Here is a 23,408-nt window from a genome sequence, read left to right on the forward strand (position 1 = left end):
GTGATCTAAGGGGACCTGCTTACTCAAGATAAAAAGGCCCAGCAGGAAGCACACACTTTGAAAGGGGATACAGATGTGGAGGGAAACATAGTATGAATGCGAGAGGAGGCTTGTGTTCAAAAACAGGTTGGAAAAGCTTTTCTAAGCCAGCCCATTGAATGTAACCATGGCATAAATGACATATAGTTAAAGAGCATTAGACGCAGGGACAAAAATCCCCAGATTCTCACAGTGGCTTCGCTATTAAGCAACTTCATTGACCTAGATGAACTTGGATGAGTCCCGTTTTCTTTCTAATTCTCTCAATAGCACAAACATTAATTAGGCAGTTATTTTATTCAAGGCACCAGGCTATGACCCACAGAATAATGTTTCAAAAGGCCGGGAGAAGGACTAAGTGCCCCAGAATCTGCTGAGTTCCATCTCAGAAATAATAAATGGGAATCTCTGCAGGTGACTAATTGCTGCATAATTTTTAGGCACATTAAAGCCAAGAACTAGTTTTCAGCTAGAGAATAAAAAGATGAGGTACAGTTTGTACCTTCAAAAATATTCTAATCTAATTTTTTTCTTAAAAAAGGTCTTTGTACTAGGTGATTTCCAAAAGCTTTCTGATACTCATTTTAGCTAATTTTTTTCTAACAGGATTTACATTTTACAAGGTACTCTGACTTTATAAGTGTAATTTTTATTATGTGACCTGTTTCTATCCACCCAGCCATTTCTGATGTGCTTTGAATTAGCCACACAATTTCTTAGTTTCAAAGTCTTATTTGGGAACAAGTGAAAAAGTAAACAACACTCAGGACTGTTACCCTCTCTGATGACATTCAACGACACGCAGGGAGGCACAGGATCAGGAGTCAGTGGACTGGGTTCTGCTTTTAACTAGTTGTGTGACCTTGGACACACAAGGATACCTCTCAGACTTCAGGTTTCTCTTTCCAAAATGAGGGATTGCATTAGCCAGGTGACAGAGTCTCTATGTACTCAGATGAAAAGGTTTCTATGGCACTATTACTCTTAAATTTTTGTGAACAGTATTTGTGAGACACCTCTCATGTGTGTGATCATACAGTGTCAGGGGAAAATAAAATCTGTATATCTGAACATTGCTCTTAAGAAATATTAGCTCATATAGTCCAACCAAATGAGTCTGGTTGATTTTACTGGTCAGTCACCCCTGACATTCACTCACTCCGCTTCACGCTGCGGCTGCTCTAGTTCATACCCTTTTAATCATCACTTGGAACAGTGTAATTGCTTCCTAACTTCTCTGTTTTGAGGCTGATCTCACTGCCTTTCTCTATAATGGCACCCAGAGCATCTTTCTGAGACACAGATATGATGGTATTCACCACTTTGAGTCCTTCAAAGTTTTCCTCTGCTTAAAGCCAAAGTCTAAACACCTGCAAGAAGGTCGTGCAGAAGCCCTTTGCCAACCACCACCTGCATACTCAACCAGTCTCATTTCCAAACACTTCTCTACTAGGCTCTTGTGTCTACCAACCAACCCAACATACTTGCTCCATGGTTTTCCCCCCAAAAAAGAAGTCATTTTTTAATTTATTGTATGCTTTCATGTTTCCCATGGTCCACTTTCTGCCTGGGATTTCTTTCATTTTCTCGGCTGCTCAATAAACTTTACAGCACATTAAAAATAACTCTATTATATTAATAACTACTTTATATCTTTTACTTGTTTCTTCCTTGACCAATTTTAAGCAAAGTAAAAATGGGACAATGTTTCACTTGTATTTGTACATTTAGGGCCTGCAATATTGCTTCATACATAGATGTTCAAGAAATGTTTGCAAATATAAATTTGGATAACTAAAAGAATATACATATGATATATATATATATATGATATATATATATATATCATATGATATATATATATATCTTACCATAAAATTTTAAAAAAAAACAGAAAACAACTTCTACCACAGAATACCCTTTGATACACTTATATTTACATTTCAATGAACTTTCCTTTCAGTATAGATCATGGAAAACAATAGGTTTATGTGAACTCTGACATGAGAATTAAAAAGTGCACCCTGTAAACCTGAAAAAGGTATGAGCTAATTGCTCGTATTGTAAACAACAGGCACATTGGAGAGGCCAGTAGTCAGGGACAAGGTTCACAAGGGAGGAACTCCTACCTGTTAGGTCTGCATTGGGCCACCACCCCAAGTCACAAGCTTTGCAGGTGAATTCATCTTGCACATACTCATTCTCTTTGCAAGCTGTGCAAATCCAGCAGCAACTCACTTCTCCTTTACGTATGACCTGTAACACAGGATATTTCATATGCTTTAAAGGTGGGTTCTCCAGAAAGTCTTCTATGTCAGGTAAGGACTTGTTCTCATACTACAGTTAAAAAGAAAAGAATAACTTCTCAAGAACTTCTATATGCCAAAGAACCTTAAGCACATGGATTAGAATATACCTGATTACCTTAGAGGTCACATGTGAATTTCAATGTATTCCATGCTGGCTTTGAAGGCTTTTTAATGTCTTTTAGGAAAGGAATTAATTACATTCTCTTTTGCAGAGTTAAAAACTGGAACTGCTGAATTTTATCCTTATGTATATTGATATAATATTTGTATTCATTGATTAATACTTATATTAATATAATGGATTAATTTTTCTTGGAAAAGTAAAAATGCATTTCTTATCTCTGAAAGAATGTTTGACCACAAAAGTTTCTAGGTAATAAGACCTTAATTCATAAAATCTGAGAAATTGTGAAATATTTGCTGTAATCATGAAAGTCTGAGCAACTTTATATATAGGAAAACAGAATGATGGTTAAGAAAATATAACCCTATTATTGGCCATGTGAGTCTAGTGAATTCAGAAGATCATATAAATTGTTGTGTTAGGCAGAAAGCCAGAGATAAGCAGGAGGAGAGGTCAGGTTGACCACAGAGAGGCTGGGACTACAAATAGCTTCTTCCACCAGTGAGAAAATCCCTAGCAAGAGGAGTAAAACCAACAAAAGAGGAGAGATTCCACAAGTTAGAGTCCAACTGGGCATGCCCCTGGGGTGTGCTGAAGTGACCTTTCCTCATTATAAAGTCATAAAACTAAATCTGCATTGTGGTTTAGCCCCCTTGGTGGGCAGAGAGAATTCTGGGAAAGAGCATGGCAGTAAGAATTAGCTTACGTCATTGCCAGCCCATCAGTCAACACGTGTTTGCATAACATTACCCCTCCTAAAAACCCCTTGCAAATCCGATAAAATGGCACTCTTTCCAAATACTCAGGGCCTGACATTAGGTTGGGGCCCAGTCCATCACAGAGTCTAGTAAACTTGCTCGCTTTCTTAACCTTTTTGACTTTAGTTTAACTCTGTTGCAGCTTCCCTAAGACACAAAAACAAATACCTTCCCAACAGATGAAAGAAAAATTGCTAGTCAAAATTACTTTAGATTTGCTTATTATCTGAGCAGTTTAAACTTTCTCCCATTTTCAATATGTTTGGTAAATATATTTTCATGTACACAATAAAAAAATGAACATCAAAACAGTGCATTTAAAGTGAGTTTCTTGTAAACAGCACATAATTAGGTCTTGCTTTTATCTCTAGTCTGACAATTTCTGCTTTTTATTGAAGTGTTTAGTACATTTATATTTATTACAACCATTGGTGTGGTTGATTATGAATCAACCATCTCTATTTTTTTTTCTACCTGTCCCATTCTTTCTTTGTCTCCCTTTCCTTGTTATTCTGGCTTCTTTTGGATTAATTGAGGATATTTTTAGGATTCCATTTTATCCCCTAGTGAAATACTAGCTAAAGCTCTTGGTTTTCTGTAGGGCTGATAATATGTGCTATTAACTTACTATAGTCTACATTCAAATAAGATGCACATGTGAAACCCTTATAACAATATTCTATTTCCCTTTCTTATCCTTTCGGTTGTTTTAATAAATTTTACTTACACATATTTTATAACCCCATGGTGAATTATTAATGTTACTATAAGTAATAATCTTTGAAACAAAATATTGAAATTAAGAAAAACTTAATTTTATGTTTACCCAAACATTTCTAATTTCTGGTGTTTTCAATTCCTTTGTATATACCCAAATTTCTATCTAGTATAATTTCCTTCTGCCTAAAGAATTTTCTTTAACATTTACTGTAGTGATGATCTGAAAATGACTTTTTTCAGATTGTGTTTGTTTCAAAAGTCCTTATTTTGACTTAATTTTTGAAAAAAATATTTTCACTTGTATGGAAGTTTAAGTTTCTTTCTTTCAGCTCTTTATACGGTTCCACTATCTTTGGAAATGGAATTCTAGGTTGAAAGGTTTTTTTTTTCTTTCAACATTTTAAAGACGTCATTCCTTTCTTTTCTTCCATATGACTTCTGATGAAATGTCTGCTGTAATTTTCACTTTTTTCCTCTTCATGCAGTAGACCTTTTCACTGTGGCTGATATTAAGATTTGTTTTCATTACTGGGCTTTATTGGTTTTGTTGGAATTGTGTTTATCTTCCTTGGGATTTGTTGAGCTTCATGGATGTGGGTTTATATTTTCATTACCTGTTTTTCAGTCATTTTTTCTTAAAATATTTTTTCTGCCCTGTTTCTCTCTTTTTCCCTTTTGGGTGTCCAATTGCACTTTTAGTATACCTCCTGGTAGTCTTCTGCAAGTCTGTGAGTCTATTCACCTCTTCAAGTTTCTTTTTCCCTCTCAATGCCTCATTTGGCTATTTTTCTATTGCTATGTTTTAAGTTCCCTGAACTCTTACTTCTATAATGTCTCATATGCTGTTAATCCCATTCACTAAAATATTATTTCTTGTCTATTTTTTATTGTGTAAGTTCCACTTTTTTATATGACCATGTGTCTTGTCATGATATTCATGTTTTCCTTTAAATCCTTTATTATGTATGTACAGTAGGTATTATAATATCCTTGACTGCTAAATTCTATCATCAGTGTAATTTCTGGGACTATTTATATTGCTTGACTTTCCTCTGGTGCTGTTTTGCATTTTTTCACTTTGTCACATGTCTGAAAAATTTTGATCAGATGTCACATGTCTTAAAAATTTGTGCATTTAAGGTGTAGAGTGTTGTATGTTTTTCTTGAAGAAGTATTGGCCTTTGTTCTGGAAGGCAGCTAAGTTACATGTGGCTCAGTTAGAGCCTTGCTTTTCAATCTTTTAGGACTAAGAGTCTAGAATAGTCTCTACTCTTGTATAGTTTAGTTCCATTATTAATGTGTGATTCCCTCTGGGGTCTCCACTTAATTCTTTGTGTTTTCAACAAGGTGTCTTCACTCTGGTTTGTGTACATTGGGACAATTCCTGTCCTGTGTGAGCTCTGGAAATTCCCCATAATTATTCTTTATTGGACTTTACAAAAATCCCCACAACTCATATACAGATTTGTAACCAGTGAAATACTGAAGGAAACTGATATGCTAACTTCTGGAACACCTTTCTGCACAGATCCTCTCTCTCACTTACTCTGCACTACAAATTCTAGCTGCCTCAGCCTCCTTAGACTCCGATTTCTATCTTCTTAAATTATCAAGATGGTCATGCTGTTTGTGTTCTCTCTCAGTGAACAACAACCAGAAAATTGCCTCCAGACAGAGAGCCTGAATGATTTTCGGGTTCACCCTGTTTTTTTCCCTTCACTTCCCGGGAACAAGGTCATGCACTATTTTCCAATATCTGAACACAGTCATTTCATGCTGTTTACAGGAGAAGACAAAGTCTGGACTTTGTTACTCTCTCAAGGCTAGAAGCAGAAGTGCCTCCCTAATGCACTAAACATGAAAGGTTCTCATATGTAAAGTCCGATGTTAAACTGCAAATATTTCTGTACCTTAAAATTATATAAACTCTAGCCTTTGTGAAAAATAAAATTATCTTCTTGCAGATCAACTTGAAATATATACCACTGTTTTAGAATTACAGAAAAATGACTGTGTATTTTCAGAAAATGTAAAAGGTTTTCTTTTTCCTTTTTTCCTTTTAAATAATGTTAGAAAGTAGGGTCAAATTGAGTCTTTTTGAAAAAATTCACACCTATCCTCAGAACACGCATGGCAAATTTACATTCAAAGTGACAAATTTTTCTAAGTGATGTGAGAAAAATTGAATTAATAAATGAATACTTCCTTTAATTAGTAGGAATACTAATTACAAAGAAATACTTTATCTTTTTCTCTTATTGTAAAATTAATACTACTAATTAGACAAGTTCAAAAGATGATAATGCTAAACAAATTTATGCAGATGACTGATATATCCTGTGAGCAGATGGAAAGTATTTAAAATCCAGGTTTGAATAACTGTATGAATCAGTGAATAAGTGATCAACTTACACATTAAATAAATAACGAAAAATGGACCTGTTTAAATGAAGTTATTTTTTATTACTCCTTCTTTATTCAGCCACTAATTCTGTGTACTTTTGCCACACAATATCTATAATACAGAAATCTATCTTTTGATCTCTCAGCCACCCCTCTGAACTTAGATCTTATCACTTTATTCCTGAATTCTGGTCCCTGCCCCCTAATCATGTAACATGCCTCTAATTTCTTTTCACTCCACGGTGACATGCCCCCCACAGCTGCCAAGATCATCCGAAGGGCCTGTGGGCCTCAAGAGAAGGGACCATGCTGTACTTTCACTGTTTTCAGACCACAGTCATCAAGGTACAGAAACGCACCCAGAACACACAGTAGGCAGCCAATGAGTGAGTACCGAATTGAATATTTTTGGAAAATATAATTGGGTCAGTCAAGGAATTTTAGTGCTTCCCTATTCCAATATCTTTGAAGTATAAGCCCTTCAGTCAGGCATTCACTTAGCCCCTGGTCCTTGTTTCTGCACCTAACTTTGTTACTAATTTCTTACATGAGCCTTCCAAATAAGGGAGAACAGGCTCGGTGCCAATCCCTGCTTATGTCCTCATGAATGTCTGCAGAACTGTTTGCTTTGTTTGTTTGCTTTGGAGGGAGGCTTCACCTAGAGTAGAGACATCCAATTTGTTTTTCACCTTACTTGCTTTGTACAAGGATAATTTTGGCTGCTATTTGGAGAATAGATTTTAAGGAGAGCAAGAAAGAGAAAAGGAGAAAATACAGAGTGGCAGTGTATGTGGATGTATTTTAAACCATGGCTCTAAATGGAATCATATATTAAACAATTAAACATGTTTAAATAAAAGAATGAATATTACCTTCCATTTAGAATGCCATTTTTTCTCCATCAGTCCATCTATGTCACCACTTTTAAGAGCAAACACAACATCACAAGCTCCAGCAAGTATTTCTGGAGCAGTAAGTCCTGTGAAACATTGCCTTATTTGGAATAGTCTAGTAATTAAAATACCATTGGTATCTTATTACTCTAAGTCAGTTTTTGTCCTCTATCTTCATGATAGATTTGTTTCACTCAAATATATTTTTTAAATTCTAAAATTATTGTCTTTAATTTATGTTCTAATCTCCCCAATATCATGAATAATTTTTATTGCTTCTATATCTCCTATTTTTTATATCAGCCATACTCAGTGATATTTCTTTTGCATGAATAGCAGACCCCCTCAGCCATGGTTTCATGTCCCATGGTTTCAGTTGCCCAGTGTCAGCTGCAGTCTGGGAGCAGATGATCCTCCTTCTGACCTACCGCCATAAGGGCAATGGTCGCCGAATGCTACATCACAACGCCTGTGTTATCACATCACTGTCATTCATTTCCTCACACTGGCATTTTATCATCTCACCTCGTATAAGAACGACAGCACAATGCAATAAGATATTTAGAGAGAGAGACAACCATGTCACGTTTACTGTATGTGGTTATAATGTTCTATTTTATTGTTAGTTATTGTTGTTAATCTCTTACTATGCCTAATTTATAAATTAAACTTTATCATAGCTGTGTATGTATAGGAAAAAACATTACATATACACATACATATATATGGCTCAGAGCTATCCACAGTATTCAGCAGAGGTCTTGGAACATATCCCCTGTGGATAAGGATATTACAGTATACACTCAACAACTGAATAAAGTATGTTTATATTTTTGTTACAATAAAACATTTTTTATGGCAGCCCTGAGTCATGATAAAATTTTGTATTTCACTGAAGTATTTCACTGACAGTGCCCTTGAAGGACCAGATTTCCTCAGGCACAGGACCTGTTCTGATTCTTTTTATATCCTGTGTGCATGGTGCTGTGATTATTGTCTGGCAACTAGGTGCCCTAGTGCTATCACAGTGCTATGATTCAGTCACACACACACCGTAGAGTCTTAAAGTATGTATGCCATAGGAAATCAAGTGTTCACTTTATGACTAAGTTTCTTAAGTAACTTGAAACGGATTTTTTAAATTAAGGTTTTATTTAGAGAATGGATGAGAAATTAACAGCATCAAGAATATATAATGAAGGAAAAGTAACTACAAATCAAAGGAAACAGAAAAATTTTCTTCAGAAGGGAAATGCCTGAAAGACCAAACAGAATAAAGAAATTGAGTTTGCCCTCATTAGGACTGTAGAAGAATAAGCTGCAAGAGAGAAGAGTGAGCCTGCCCTCCTGGGCCCCCACGTCGCCCTGTATGACAGCTTGGGCAACAATCTTCTTTAACTGATGATTTGTTTTTCTCCAGCTATACTGAGTTCCTCAAAAAAGGGCCTTAAGTTCCTTTGCATTCCTAGTGCTAGCATAGTTCTTGGCAAATAATACTCACTCAATAATGAATATGAAAGAAAAGGGGAAATTAATATAGAGAATGACATGAACAGAAGGAATAGAAATGAAGAATTCAAAGTGAATGAAAAATAAGAGGAAATTTGAAGAGAACCTTGTAAGAACTAAATATAAAATATCAGTTTAGGGAAATCCCTATGTTGTAATTTACTACAGGAAGAATTTAATAAAATGGTATACATGTATAAAACAATCACAAGAGTGGACATATATTAAACCAGGCTATGTGCTAGGCACTTTGTGCAGAACTACACTGACCTTCACATACACTCCATGGGATGGAGTTAATTATGTGCATTTTGCAGATGAGGAAGGCAGCTGCAAAAGAGATCATCAGTACCTTGTATAAATCTCAGTCACATTATCTCCAGATATTTCCAAAAGCTAGGCTCTTCCTAGTGTAGCAATAACTGCCAGGTGATGACATGTTAAGAACCAAATTGTATCTCAGATACAGTTGGAAGATAGATATTCAATTAATCAACCTTTGTTTAGTCGCCCAGTGTGCCAGACATGGTGCAGTGCATGGGGATAAATTAATGAAAAGATTTTATCTTTAAGGTCAGGGAGCTCAAAATCTAACATAATGTGTTAAATATGGATAGAAGGAGGAATTAAATGCTTATGAAGAGCATGACTCAATATATATTGAATCATTTATTCATCCATTATTTATTCATGTATTCACGAAATGCATATAAAGTGCCTATAATGTGCTAAGTGCCTACAGTGTGCAAAGTACAATGTCAAGGCTAGAAATAATCAATGAACAGGTGAAATCCCCATCCTGGAGGAGCTATCATTCCAGAGAGGGGCTTTGAGAAAACCTAAGCAAGAAAGAGGAATAGGGCACAGGGCAGGGACCAAGTTGAGGCCAATGTAGCACCAGGGGACCAGGTTTAAAGACGCACTCACCCTCAGGGGTTGCAAGTACCTACCGTGCGCTTGAGAATGAGTACACCCTTAAAACCTGCCTCCTTTCACTTGCCTCCTTAATCCTAGCCCTGATAGGGAGGCACCTGGAATAGGGAGCTGCAATCTTGCTTACAGTAGTCAAATGAAGCCACACTAAGACCCTGTTGTTTAAGTAAGGTCTTGAGAGGTAAGCTCTTAGGTAAGGTAGGGAGTAAGCCTTGAGTATACCTGGTAGAAGAGTGTTCTTGGCAGAAGGGACAGCTGGAACAAAGACCAGTGGTATTCATATCTCCTCCTCTGTTTTTCTGTATATATGTTATACATCCACTAATGTGCATTTATAAAAGCAAATGAGCTCTGTTTCTGCCACTGTCACTGCCCAATATCATGTGATTTAGCAGCAGCTCCTCTCAGGGCCTGTTCCCAGTGGTGACCTGCTGGGGTCAAAAGCTAAGGTGATCACCAAAAAATTCAGTAACCAGTTGGGCAGCATACAGTCAAAGAGCTGAAGATGTAGTTTTTACTCAGAGTGGCTAGGGATAAATTAATCATAATTCTATGGAATTTCTCATCATGAACAGTGCTTGCATTGTTTCTTCCTCATCCTATAACTTCATGCTTTCACATGCACAATAAGAAAGAAAAAACATGAATGAATCTACAGGGTATCATACTCAAGTGAAACAAGTCAGACAGAAAAAGACATATACATATGATTTCCCTTAAATGTAGAATCTTAAAAACAAAACAAACAAAACTGAAATAGACTCATAAATACAGAAGACGGACTGGTGCTACAAGGGAGTTGGGTGGGAAGATGGGTGAAATATGTGAAGGGGATAAAGAGGGACAAATTCCCGATTATAAAATAAATTAGTCACAGAGGTGGAAGTACAGAAGAGAGAATATAGCCAATAAATTGTGATTTTTTCATATGTTGACAGATGGTAACGACACTTATTGTGGTGAACATTTAGTAATGTATATAAATTGTTGAAATCACTGTATCATACACACAATATAATATTGTGTATCAACTATATTTCAATTTAAAAAACAATATTTTGTCTTCAGTTTTTCAAAATTTTTGCCAATATGTTTTTAGTAGCTGGGCCAGATCCCATCATTATTATGTAATCACAGATTTCTCCAATATCGATTTTATTTTTTATATTCCCGAGGAAAGTTCGTGTTCAGAACCTGCCATCCTGCAGTGGAATTTAGAAAACATTATATAACAGAGGAAGCATAGCATTGTTTCACTGATTGTCAAAATGGTTACATTAAATATAAACAATTTCAGTGGGTAGTTTGCTTTGATTCACAGTAAGAGAGAGCTCAGGTGGATGGGACAGTTATGATCGGTGATGTTACTGCTAACTTTTAAAGCTGGTCTTATGGATATTTGAGAATTGTCCTTCCTTATTTTTAGAAAATATATGCTGAGGTACTAGGGTATGAAGTTTCACGATATTTGTACCTCAAACGGTTCAGGGAAAAAAATAGAAGAGGAAAAGAGAGAGAACAAAGCAGGATTTACAATTTTTTAATGTAATTGATGTACATAGGGTGATGATGTCAACGTAGTAGTATTTTTCAATGTTTTCTTTTATGTTTTGCAAATGAGAGAAAAGGATGGAAGTCTTTATTGCTACATTAAAATTATGAGAAAATAAAGAGTACGTTGAATGAGTATAAAAATAATTCATTACAGATGTGGACAATATTCAAAAATTGTCCATGGCTCCTAGGCATGAACTAACTTTAAAAAAACAATCTCATAAGCTCTAGGCAGATGGGGCTGGACGGGCTGGGCGGTGGGCACAGGGCGTGACATTCCAGGGCATGCCACGTAGTGATCAGGGAGTGATGGCTGTTTCCACCATAGGAAAATTTGGTTGAGGAAGATTTCAGTATAAAACAATGCTCTTGCCACCAAATTCAGGACAAAATTCCTCCTCCTGTGGCCTTGGAAGGAGGAAATACATCCAGACAATTTCAGAGCATGTGCACTTGAGGAGAATGAGCCTATTCCAGATTCTATTGGCCCAGCATATAACAACAAAAATAGCTAAAAATATAAAGAAATACAGCTACAATATGAAACACTTTGAAATGTGAATTTGGAGTATTTACAGATGGAAAAAATTGAGTGTAAAATGATCCATTCGGCTTGATCCACCATATGATCTGGAAGACAGCAAGTAAGCCGTTCAGATTCAGTGTGAAAGTTAAAAAAGCAGAAGGGGACATATGTCTGCTCTTCCACCCTCTTTCATGGTCTTTTAGTGTCTTCCATTACCCCAATTTTCCAACCACAGGCATTTTGATCAAATGAGTAGTATCGCATTGGGTGATAAACTTATCAGGAAATAGTGTTATACCATATCTTTGGTTATTTCACATTTTGATGAAAGTTTTGCAGTGTTTCCATCATTGCAAAATAAATGGAATGATTAACACTTTTTAAAGTTCATCTTTCCGATTTCACATAATACAATGTTTCATATTCTATCATGTTATTGAAGTTGTTTTTCTCCCTTCAGATATTTAATTGTGATATCTGCATACATGTTATAACCTGGAGTAGAAATATTATAATGTGACTATATTTTCTTCTCAACTTTCAGTGATAGTATGGATGCAAGACCCATCCCTTTCCTGTGGTTATTTCTGAACAAAGTAACAGGAAGACCTGGCAGCAAACAGTGTATGTTCAATGTATCCTTATCAAAATCCTTTTCTTATCATTGGAAAAGGTAGGACACTACTAACTGCTGGACAGTTTTGGTCAAAAATGGGTACCCAGTATTCCAGATAGCATCCCTTGCAGAATAAAGCTGGAATTGAGCTAAATAAGCCACTGTAAATATATCAAGAGTTTCTTCAAGAGCAAGAAAATGTACAGAGGAAGAGGAAAATAATGTTAGAATAAAGGAGCTAAAGAAAGAATGATTTCAGAGCAGGCATTACAAGGATGATCTTAAGTTTCTTAAGAGGACAAATGTTCTGGAATCTGAAGCTCTCATCCCCAAACCCTTCAAACTCTCGAAGTATAAGATCTAACATAAGGTGGCTACTTTCTAATCAATGGACTATGTTGAAAAGTGGTATTGTCACTGTGAAAACTAATATTAGAAATTATATTTTTAAAAGAAGGATATTATTTGAAGTATGTTTCCTACAATTGCAACTTCTCTCAAGTAGCTATACGTACTAATAGAAAAAAACTGGAGATTGACTTCCCTAGTAGACTTACTAATGTTTATGGCATTATTAAATTTAGGGACACTTAAAAATCCAATTAGAGGCTAATATAAATGGTTTCTTAATAGACTGCCTTAGCTTCCTTCCATCTTTGAAGATACCTTAGATCATGATGAAAACTATCATATGCCCTTTATTTTGATACTCAACAAATCTATGGTTTGGCCTTTCTGCTCACTTAACTAGAGCAGAAAACTAGAGTGATCCGAGAAACTGAACACCATCAAGAGGGTCTCTAGCAGTTTAAAGTAAGCAGTCTTCTGAGTCCACACTTCTAATGCTTTTTGAAACTAACCCTTCATCTTTCTAATAAAAATGCCAACAAATAGAATGGAATCGGTCTTCTGAATGGATATTAGTTAATTCAATTCTAAAGCCTATAGTTTGTAAAATGCATGTACCTGGGCTTTCTGTACATAGATAAGTTGTATTTTATTATATGAAAATATGGCATGTGTCAATGAGGAAACATTTATGATACAGTCCATATTCTCTGTGATTCTGTCTTAACTGGCCATTTGAGATTAGGAGGAAGGAGTGGTCTCCCTCACTCGCCATGCCCAACCTCCCAGGCTCCAAACCAGTATCTTGGAGTAAAGAACCCAAAGATGAACTTAAGGGAAGAAAAAAAAGAAAGGGAAAAAGAATGAGAACAAGGCTCATGAAAGCAAACTGCAGGATCCTATCCCTGCACTTCCCTGCCAGATTCCTTGTCTCTTTCAAAGCCTTCCAACCTCCTTCATGAATACTGCTTCCTAAAGTTTAGATTCTGCTCTGTCAGCATTTTAAAAGTGGATCTGTATATATCATTTTATTGTAAACTATTGAGAAAATAAGGCTTAGCAACTGAAATTTGTATTTGTAGGAAATATGCCAGTTCGTATAATGAGAGGTAGTTGAATAATGTGTGGATGTGGGATGATTAAGAGCATTGGACTGGCTCCATGCCCCACTTTGACATTTCTAGCTTGAAAATTTGGGGCAAATGACTCAACCCTTTCTGGGTCTCAGATCCATTATCTTCAAAATGCGGGTGATGATATCTGCTTTAAAATGGCTGTTTTAAGGAATAACTGAAATGATGTCTGTAGAGCATCTATCATTATACTTGCACAAGAACATGCTTGATAATGTTAGTCCCTGATCTCCATTGCCTCCCTTCTCCTTCCTTTCCCATTCCCCTCCTTCACCTTCCCACCCCTTCCCACCCCTTTCCCGCCCTTCACCACACTAAGGGAGACAGCAGCCGCCTCTCTATGGGAGACCAGAGCACGCAGCACGCCGTTGGTGTTTGCTTGCCGATCCGGTGCCCACATTTTATGTGCTGCCACAGATCCTCCTTGCCTAACGTGTCTCTTAGGTGCTTGGGTACTGCTCCTTGGAGAATTCTGGAAACTCTGTGACCCTTACCCTAGCCTCTGTCACTGTTGCCTCATCTTCTGGCATCTCCAGCCGCCTCTCACTCCTGTGCAGTAGGCACTGGGTCCCAGAACTGCCTCCACTACACTCACCGTGGCCGGAGCCCAGTCCAGGCTGCAGGGGACCCACAGGGGCTTCCGTACCCACCACTGTTCCAAACCTGGAGAAGGGCCATGTAACGGGATATGGGCTCTGGCTTCCCCAGTAGCTGTCTAAAGGCACCAGGTAATGGTATTTCTTTTAAGAAAACATTGACCACAAGAAGCAGAAAATAGCACAGCATGAGTGTATTTCTCCTTCTCCCCTCCTTGGCCCAGTGGATAGTCTGAGGAGCCTGTCCAGGCTGGGCGACTAGTGAGGTTCTGTGAAGCAGCGTCCTGCTCAGCAGGGCACCACCTCGGTGGTATGGGGGTGGAGGGGTGTTTCCCACGCTTCCATGTCTCCCTTCCCTTTTTCCTTCACTCTTGCTTCTCTGGGATTCTATCTCCCATCAATGCATTAGCACTTAAGCCTTTATCAGTTTTTAGGTTTCAGGTGAACCTGTGAATGATATTGTCCAGGCTTTGTGGTCAATAGTTTCTGATAAAGTTGACAAATGGAAGGACCTAGGGGGACTAAGGAGGAAGGAGAAGCCAAGAGATCCTCTGGCTCTGCTTCTGAGGACATCTCAGGAGGAGCTGAGAGCTCTCCCTGTGTCGCCGAGCCTGGGGGTGGGTATGAGCCTCGGTGTCACTCATCTTGGGGTTGCCTCAGCGTCTTCTTTTACCTTTATAACCAATTTCTTACATTAAATTCTATTTACCAAACCACCCGGCACTGATTCTTTTCTTCCTGACTGAACCCTGACTAATACAGCACACAAAACAATAAAAATCAGTTATTTACCTGTGTTTGTGGTATGGTTAAAATCAATTTCTGCCTCCATAAGATGTATTTGTAAGATAATATATCTGTATTTCTGAAAATCAATAACATAATTAAACTGGACTTTTAACTACTTCAAAGGAAATTACCCTAAGAAAGTTCTATGGGTTATCATGAAAGAAGTCAAATGATTATTTCAGTACTTTAAATGATATTTGATATTTAAAATGAATAGTCCTTTCCTAAAAGTGATGTGCTCCAGTAAATACAAGGGCAAGTCCTAAAATCAGCCTGTAAGTTGCCTCTCTCCTGTCTTTTCAGTGGTCACAGAGAGACCTGGCTCTCTGCATCCTGAGCCTGGTAGGTGGCAAATTGGTGGTGTAAGAATATAAGTGCTATTATTCGGTAAATGGAATTGAGATTTCATTTGTTTCTGTCCCTCCCATGGTGTTTATGGGAAACAAACATTCTCTTACCCTCCATTGCAGTTGCTACTGAGAACAGGCATGTTTTCATCCTGCAGGGTACACAGTAGTTCTAAAATTAGACCCCAAGAGATGTGCATTTATAGCAAGTACTATATAATGGCTCAGCAATGATTTCTGGGATCTCCTTCAGTAACACCACATGGGCATAATGCAAAGGTGATGCTAGAAGTATTTTAGTATCTAGTCATAGAGAGGTATGCAGACAGTGTTTCCTATGAACTTGGGAAGGAAAACACCTTTCCTCTGGAAGGTACAAATGAGTATGCACATGGTATGTGAGCCCCCGTTCATCTGCCCGCAATCACGGTAATAGGAATACATCTTGAAAGGAGCTGAAGCACCATGAATCAGTGGAATTATTTGTTTTTTCTTGTCAGTTTTTTCTTCTTATACTCTGAAAAACCCAACTTCGTAGTTCCATGAACTACTGCCATGTCGAAACAGCAATTGTCTTCGTTACAGATGCAGCACTCCCACTCATGCTGGCAAGGAGGCTGGCCCCAATCACGTGCCATCTTTTGGGTCACAGAAGGGCATGAGCCAGGGCTTTTGTATTGTCCCCATCATATGTCTTCAGGTCTCGGCTGTCTTGCTTTCCCTACCATCCACAAATGATGATGAACTCAAAATCCAGTGGTCTGGCATCTCATGGAAAGGGTCAAGAAGTTTGGGGCCTCCTGGATTTGACAAGATACACTCCTACAAACCACCAGACAGCCTCACGTGAAAAAACACCATCAGGACAAGAATTAGAAATGGATTCTAATCCATTTAGAAGGAGCAGCAGTGCAGCACAGCCCATATATGCTGGTTTGGTTGGAGCCACGCTTACACTGTGAAATACTTCTGCACTGAGTGGAAATTAACAGTATCTTCAAGCCTCCTGAATGCCCCACACTGCCCCAGCCCTGTAGGATTGCTTGCCCAAATCTTCCCATGATCCAATACACGGGGATTAACTGTGGGCCTGGCAGGAAGCTTCAGCACCCCATCCGAGCACTTGACTAGAGTCTATTCTGATTGGTTAGTTGTCATGACACTTATTAAATATCGTTAATATCACATCTGCAAAGAAAGCACAAGATATTTAAAACTAAGGGGAATTATCACAGAAGTTTGTTTCCTCCTCAAAGCAGCTGGGATCACTGAGAGTTTGGGACAGTTCTCAGCTGCCAAAGGATGTTGCAGGGTCCATATCCTCTACCTTCTCTGATCAGCAGAGATAAGATTTCTCCAGTTTCCATACCAACACTTCCCTGCACATGACTAGACTCTTGCCCTAAGACCTCTGAGTGTATTTCTCAGGGCATCTCTGCTGCAAGGGTGGTTGCACAGCCCCTGAGAACAGCATGTAGCATGGCAGCATGGTGGGAGGGCCAGAGCCTCACACAGCATCTACTCCAGCCCAGCTGCGCTGTGAGACATTTTCCTGACAGCCTGTCTGCTCCCAGAGATGAATCACAGAAAATTAGAGATGGGAACGACCTATTAGGTCATTTAATCCACTCTTGCCAGTTCACAGCCACTCCCCTACATTCCAATTCCTAGTGCATCATCTATCTTGCTTTTAAATAGCATGGAACTCAGCCCGCACTGTTTCCATGCCTTCTTCCTGGGGAATTCTCTCTAGCATGTCCAGCCAAATGCTCAGTATTTGATGTTTATTTACTCTAGTGCTATATTACAGTACTATCATGGTTACTCACTTGCCCCAGGCTGAAAAAAAAAAAAAAGCTTCTGAGAATAATTAGGAAGTGAGGACTCTCTTGGCTACAAAATACTCATTTCAGGAAAAATCAAGGAACTTGATGGAGAAAAGAGAAATGATAAACAACACTTCGTGTCACCTTGTTTCAACTTCCTTTATTTTAGTTATGTGCTTATTTAGCATTGTTTAGCTTCTGCTTTCTTTAACAATAGCTAGAACTATGATTCATGACTCAGTAGTATCATTGGTTTTACGTTCCACGTTCACTTCTGTTTCAATTCTTAATTCGATTTTTCATCCCCTTGCTTTCTATACTGTATTTAAGATCCAATAAAGTTTCAAATAAAAAGTATTCTAAATATCCAAATGATTTGCCTATTCCATTTCCTAATCTTTGTCCTTTCAACATTAGCTAAGCACAAGAACTAAAACAGTAAGCCTGGCACACCCTTTCTGGGATGCCTTGTCTCAGAAGAATGTCTACTGTTTTTCTTTACTTATGTCCAGGCTGGAGGCCACCCAAGAACGTATCTGTGGCTGGCTTACCTTAATTTGACCCTTTAAACAAGGCTCACTGCACACGGATCGTACCATTCCACTCTTGTTCATTTGGATCTTGTAATCATCAATGTTTAATACCCCTTCATGCCAGGTTCCAACATGCACATAGTCATAGCGATTAGCTTCAGTGTACTGCAAATTCATGATATCATACCTACAAAGGAAACAACATGTGTGTCTTGGAGGATAGGGGCACGATGCAGAAAACAAAGAAATTTGGTAAATAGATAATCACAGAGAGAAATATGAGAAAAGCTAGAATCATCCTATGTCCTAACACCAGCTACCGCCAATGTTTTATTTATTTCTAAATGTTTCCTCTGATTTTCTAAAATGTGCATTTTATTCCTCAGTCTCTCTTTATCTTCCATATTTGCTAAAAAATATATTACTTTTATACTTTCTCTCTGCTTATTCTCTAAAAAAAATAATTCTACATGTGCTGAGTTGATTTGATCATCATCTCCTTCAAATCATTATTCACTGTTATTCTCTGAACAAACAATGATTCTGAAGAACATCAGTTTCTTAACTTGATTACTTTATTCCAATTTTCTTTTTTTACATTCAATTGCCATTTTCATTACACTGGATTAAAAGAGGTGTTCTACCAAGTCTGGAACCTATTTTAGGTGCTAATAGAGCAAGAAATCTGAGAAATACATCTTTAATTAGCAAGGATGTTGGGATTTAACATCTTGAGCATTGATATTTAAACAGGTCTCTCCCCTGATTAGAACAACTATTTTAAATCCAAATAATTTGTGTCAATTATATTAGTAATTTCAAATGCTGCAATGCTACACATCAGCAAGATCTACTTTTGGAAATCTTCACTGCAGCCAGAGTGTGACTGTGGGGCTAAAGCTCATCATTTTCTGGTGCTGGCAGTGGAGAGCATTCTCCAATGCAAGAGAAAGAACACAGGACTTGGCATTAGAAGGTGTAAACTGGGATCTTTTTCTAACACTTAAACAGGAGATTATACGATTTAGGAATGTCACTAAATTCTTTAAGGCTCATGGAGATCTTGCAGGTTCAAGGCATGTAAAAACCTATTTCACATTAAGGACAAATGCCTATATAAGGCCAAATTCCTATGTCATTCATATTTGTATTACTATGAATGCCCTAAAATACTCTGGTTATTGTTATTACCATAAGAAAACTGGAAAACATCCTTGTACGGGCATAGCCATTTATCTCTCAGTCACCAGAAATTCCCTGGCATTCTTCAATCTTCTGTCCATGTTGCTACTTACTCTCAGTGAACTATAACTCACGTGGCAGTTTCCATAAATGAATGCATGCTTAACTCTCGCTTACTGGCTCTGCAAAGTGGGGTTCTTTTCTGCAATACTTGTGTGGTTTTCAGTCTCCTGAGCTAGAATGTAAGAGGCATGATCTCTACTCTTTCGCACTTGACCAAAGAAATGGATGGAAATTAACTAACACATATTCCTTTTCCTCAGATCTCTTACTTCTCAACCCCCACCTCGCCCCTACCTAATCCATCCTGGAATTCTTTCCCTCTAACTCTCATTCAGACTCAGAATCCTCTTCAGTCTGGCCCTTCAAAAACCATTACCAATCAACCTTAGTTGGCACCTGAAACCTGTGGGCTATAACTGACTTAGCTTTTTATCCAGACAACTAGTATCTTTTATTGGCATTTCAGCCTGCTCTTCATGTGCAGATGCATTCTGTTATTCACAGGGAAGCTGGCGACTTCTCCACATCCAGATACTGGCAATTTCAATAAAGAGCAATCCCAAAAGGGAAAGGGGCCTCTGGGAAAGTAAGAGAAGTTTTTCCTCTTCTTTTCCAGTTGAACAAAACTTACCTAGAGTGTGAAGCGAGAATAGCATGCATGGAGCACATTATTCATGTTTTTGCTGTTCTGACTTTTGGCTAGCAGGGAGTTCTTAATCTCCTTGTTGCTGAGACATACCAGGTGGTTCCTCAGATACCCAATAGGGTATTGCCGGTGGGATGGCGGCTCATCCTGCTGATCAAGGATACTCATCTACACCCCCAATATTTTTCAATTTTAAACTCATCGTGGTTATGGAACCTGAAGTTAATGTTTAATATGAATAATTTCCTTCTCCACTTTCCTTCATTTTTACGATTTACCCCATATTACATTTTTATATCTCCTTTCAATCCTTTTATATCATATACTTTCAATGAAGGCATAGGTGCGAAGCTAGCGTTAGAACACCTTTTTCCTATAAATCAGTTTCTTAAGACTTTTATTTCAACTTCCTCATTTTCTCTCCAATAGGAGAAATCAGTTCACACTTCATTAGCATTTAGAAACTGAAAAATTCACAATATTTTGTTATGAAAACACATTTTTGAAAAGTCCCAAAAGCTGGGGGAGAAAAAATACTGAAAGATACCAAGGGAAAAAGACTAACTTACTAAAATAAGGTGTTCCCTGTCCTGTGTGTGTTAATGAAAAATGCTCTTTTCTCTGGACCCCAGAGTCTTTTCTTGGCATATCAGTATTTATTTGGAATATCCTCTCAACGCATCCAGTTTATGTTGCAGGATAATTAAAATAATTACAAGAGGAACCAAAAGCCTGAATGGTGGCCTGACAGGAGATGAAAGCAGAGGAGGTGGTTGAAACAGAAACTGAACACAGATCAAACTGACCAATTTCAAACATGTGGAAGTGACCCTTGGAAAGGGATCCAGGGGAATGCTTATGATTTAAATGTAATTAAAGATGGAGTGGAAACAAGCTAAAATGGTGTACCGGTATTTTTGGATAACTTACAGATAGAAGAGGTGGAAACTCACATCTATGGGTATCTGAAATGCATCTGGCTGGCCCTATAATAGGTACACTGTGTACATCACCTTACAGAAGCATGCAGGAAGGTTTCCATTCTGAATTTGATCCTTTACAGAGTTTTGTTTCCAGTGGAACTCAGGATTATAACCATGGGCTTAAAGGGGTGAATGGTCAGTGTTCTGAATCTCACACCCACTTGTTCCTTCTGGAAGCATTTCCTAAGGTCCTGAGCACCTAGAAGCTTTTCACATGCCCAGGCTCTGGATCATTTCATCCATCCCACTCACATTGCAGTCTAACTCTGCTCCGACCTTACCGGCAGATTGGAAGGAATCTGATAAATTTATCATTTTCATTGCTGACAATTTCTCATATCATTTATCTTTCCTAGAGCTTTAGGGTTTTAGCAGAGAGAATGTCCTTAGGCCCCATGAGGCCCTCTCTAAATGTAGGACTTTAAGACTGCATGAAAGAAAGAGACAGATGGAGAATTATTTAGGGTCAAATATTCTCTTAAAGCACCTTTGAAATGACATTAAGAAGGTTGCCAGCAAATTTGCCTATTTGAAGGATTAGCTAACAGGCAGAGTCATGTGGCAAAAAGATTACAAGCCTCAGATTCAGACCACACTGTCTCTACCAGCTACTTCTGCATGAATTTAGGTGAGTTTCTTAGTTTCTTGACACTCAAGTTTATCATCTATAAAGGAGGATAATGATATGCCTATAGCAGTGAGGATTAAGTGATTTGATGTTCCATTTTAACACAACATATGCTTTCCTAAATCTCTCATTCTGCAAAATCATACACTGAAAAATAACAGGGCTTATAGAGAAAAAAAGACTGTGGGCATAACGTGCAGCAGCCAAGCTGAGAGCCTTTTTCTTCCCTCTTGCAAGTTTTAATTCTTGTCTCACTACCCTGAATATTCCTTTCCTATCGAAATTCATATGAATGATCACAACTGCTCTTTATACTGACATCAAAGGAGCTAACTGGTCTTATAAAAGCAAGTTTTGCAGAACAGACTATATATTCATAATGACTTGGGAAATACTGGTCTTATAAAAGCAAGTTTTGCAGAACAGACTATAAATTCATAATGACTTGGGTACATTGGGAAACCAAATGTACATTTGGTTTAATTTTCCTTTGCTTTTTGATTAATTCTTTGGAAGCCATAGGCTCAATACCAGAAAGAATTCTTTCTTAGTCTAAGAGACATGTTAGCAGGAATGTAAGATAGCCTGAGAAAAGGGGATACATGTGTAGGGCTTGGTTCTCTTCATACATTAAGCTTTTTAAGCAAGGGTAATAGTAAAATATTTCACAACTGGTATGACTGTGGGACCAATCAATCAGGAAGATGCTGACATTGCCAGAAGGGTCCTGCTGGTCAGGTGTAATCTCTTTAGCTTCTTGGATTTGTAGGGAGACCCCAGGTATTCCAAGGAAAGAGCTGGGGTGATCGCTGAGTAACAGGGTAGCACTTGCAGGATGCAGAGTTGTTTTCACCAATAAGTTTTTCAACAGTTGATAACATAACTGCCATCTAATACTCACTGTACTTTTAGCTATCTAAGTGTATCTACCCACCCAGAAACCATGGAACCAAAGGGAGCCAGAGGACCATCTGTCTCGCTCAGCAAGGACCACAAGGTTATTGGCCTCCAATATGGAAAAGACTGCTTTACCTTCCAGGAGCATCCCCTTTCTCATCAAACCACACCTCCTCTCCAGACACACCGACGAATGTGGACTTGATGAGAAAGTCCAGGAGTCTGCTGCCATCGATGGGCTTCATGGCATCACAGAGGCCCACATGGCCTGGGCACAGGGCGTGGTGCATGTTCTGCAGCCCGTGCGCCATGGCGTAGATGGCATTGATGACAAACCCCATCTTACTGTCCTGCACATAGTTTTCTTCTAAGCTTTCATTGCCTGTAACATAAAAACAGATCACCACAAAGGTTACAAAATAAAGAAACCTAGGCCTGGATTTAATTCCCAAATGCTTTTCAGAGCTCTCAGAAGAAGGGAAAACCCAGTCCACCTGTTGAAGCCTTGTACTTGTGACTAGTTCTAGTATATTCTATCTAAAGATAGTTTAATTTTATTTTCTGAATTAAATAAAGGTTCCATAACATATAAAACAAACTCCATAGAGATGAAAATGAGTAACTTTCAAATATTGCAATGAGATTCTCAGGGAGCAATGGAAATAACTCTTAGTTATTCCTGGCTCATAGACACTTAGAAGTCTCCCTGTATCATGGTACTGGAAAAGCATTTTTTGATATCCTCTATGACAATCCATAATCCACAGTAAACCAGTTTGTGCATTATCTACATCCTGATATTGCCTTTTGATAATCCCACTAGTTTTCTCATCTCTAGGGTCACAAAAAAAACAAAATAGGTAAAACTAGGTAGTAGGGATCTCTTCTTTTATATGGCTGGCAGTACAAAAATATTTGAGCCAGATTTGCTAACTATTAGAAACTCGGGTATAATGTTTCTTGGTGGAGGAAGCACACTACACATTTCATTGTAGCTTTCAGTTTTTACCTGTGAATTTTGAAAACCCTGCAATCATTTCTACCTATATCACA

At 38.0% G+C, this 23,408-nt stretch overlaps 1 protein-coding gene across 6 annotated transcripts in view; it reads right to left on the reverse strand.

Moving 5' to 3' along the window:
• Window positions 1-23,408, reverse strand: part of GRM1 (glutamate metabotropic receptor 1) — a 373,819-nt gene that overhangs the window by 40,796 nt on the left and 309,615 nt on the right. For all 6 annotated transcript variants that reach the window (XM_036906888.2, XM_036906889.2, XM_036906890.2 and 3 more), the window contains 3 exons: window positions 22,491-22,737; window positions 17,975-18,143; window positions 2,169-2,295 (listed from right to left, as the gene is read on the reverse strand). In XM_036906888.2, the coding sequence (XP_036762783.2) occupies window positions 2,169-2,295; window positions 17,975-18,143; window positions 22,491-22,737 (543 nt within the window). The remainder of the gene's footprint in view (window positions 1-2,168; window positions 2,296-17,974; window positions 18,144-22,490; window positions 22,738-23,408) is intronic.

Source organism: Manis pentadactyla, chromosome 12 (genome assembly GCF_030020395.1).
Source record: "Manis pentadactyla isolate mManPen7 chromosome 12, mManPen7.hap1, whole genome shotgun sequence".
Lineage (NCBI taxonomy): Eukaryota > Metazoa > Chordata > Mammalia > Pholidota > Manidae > Manis > Manis pentadactyla.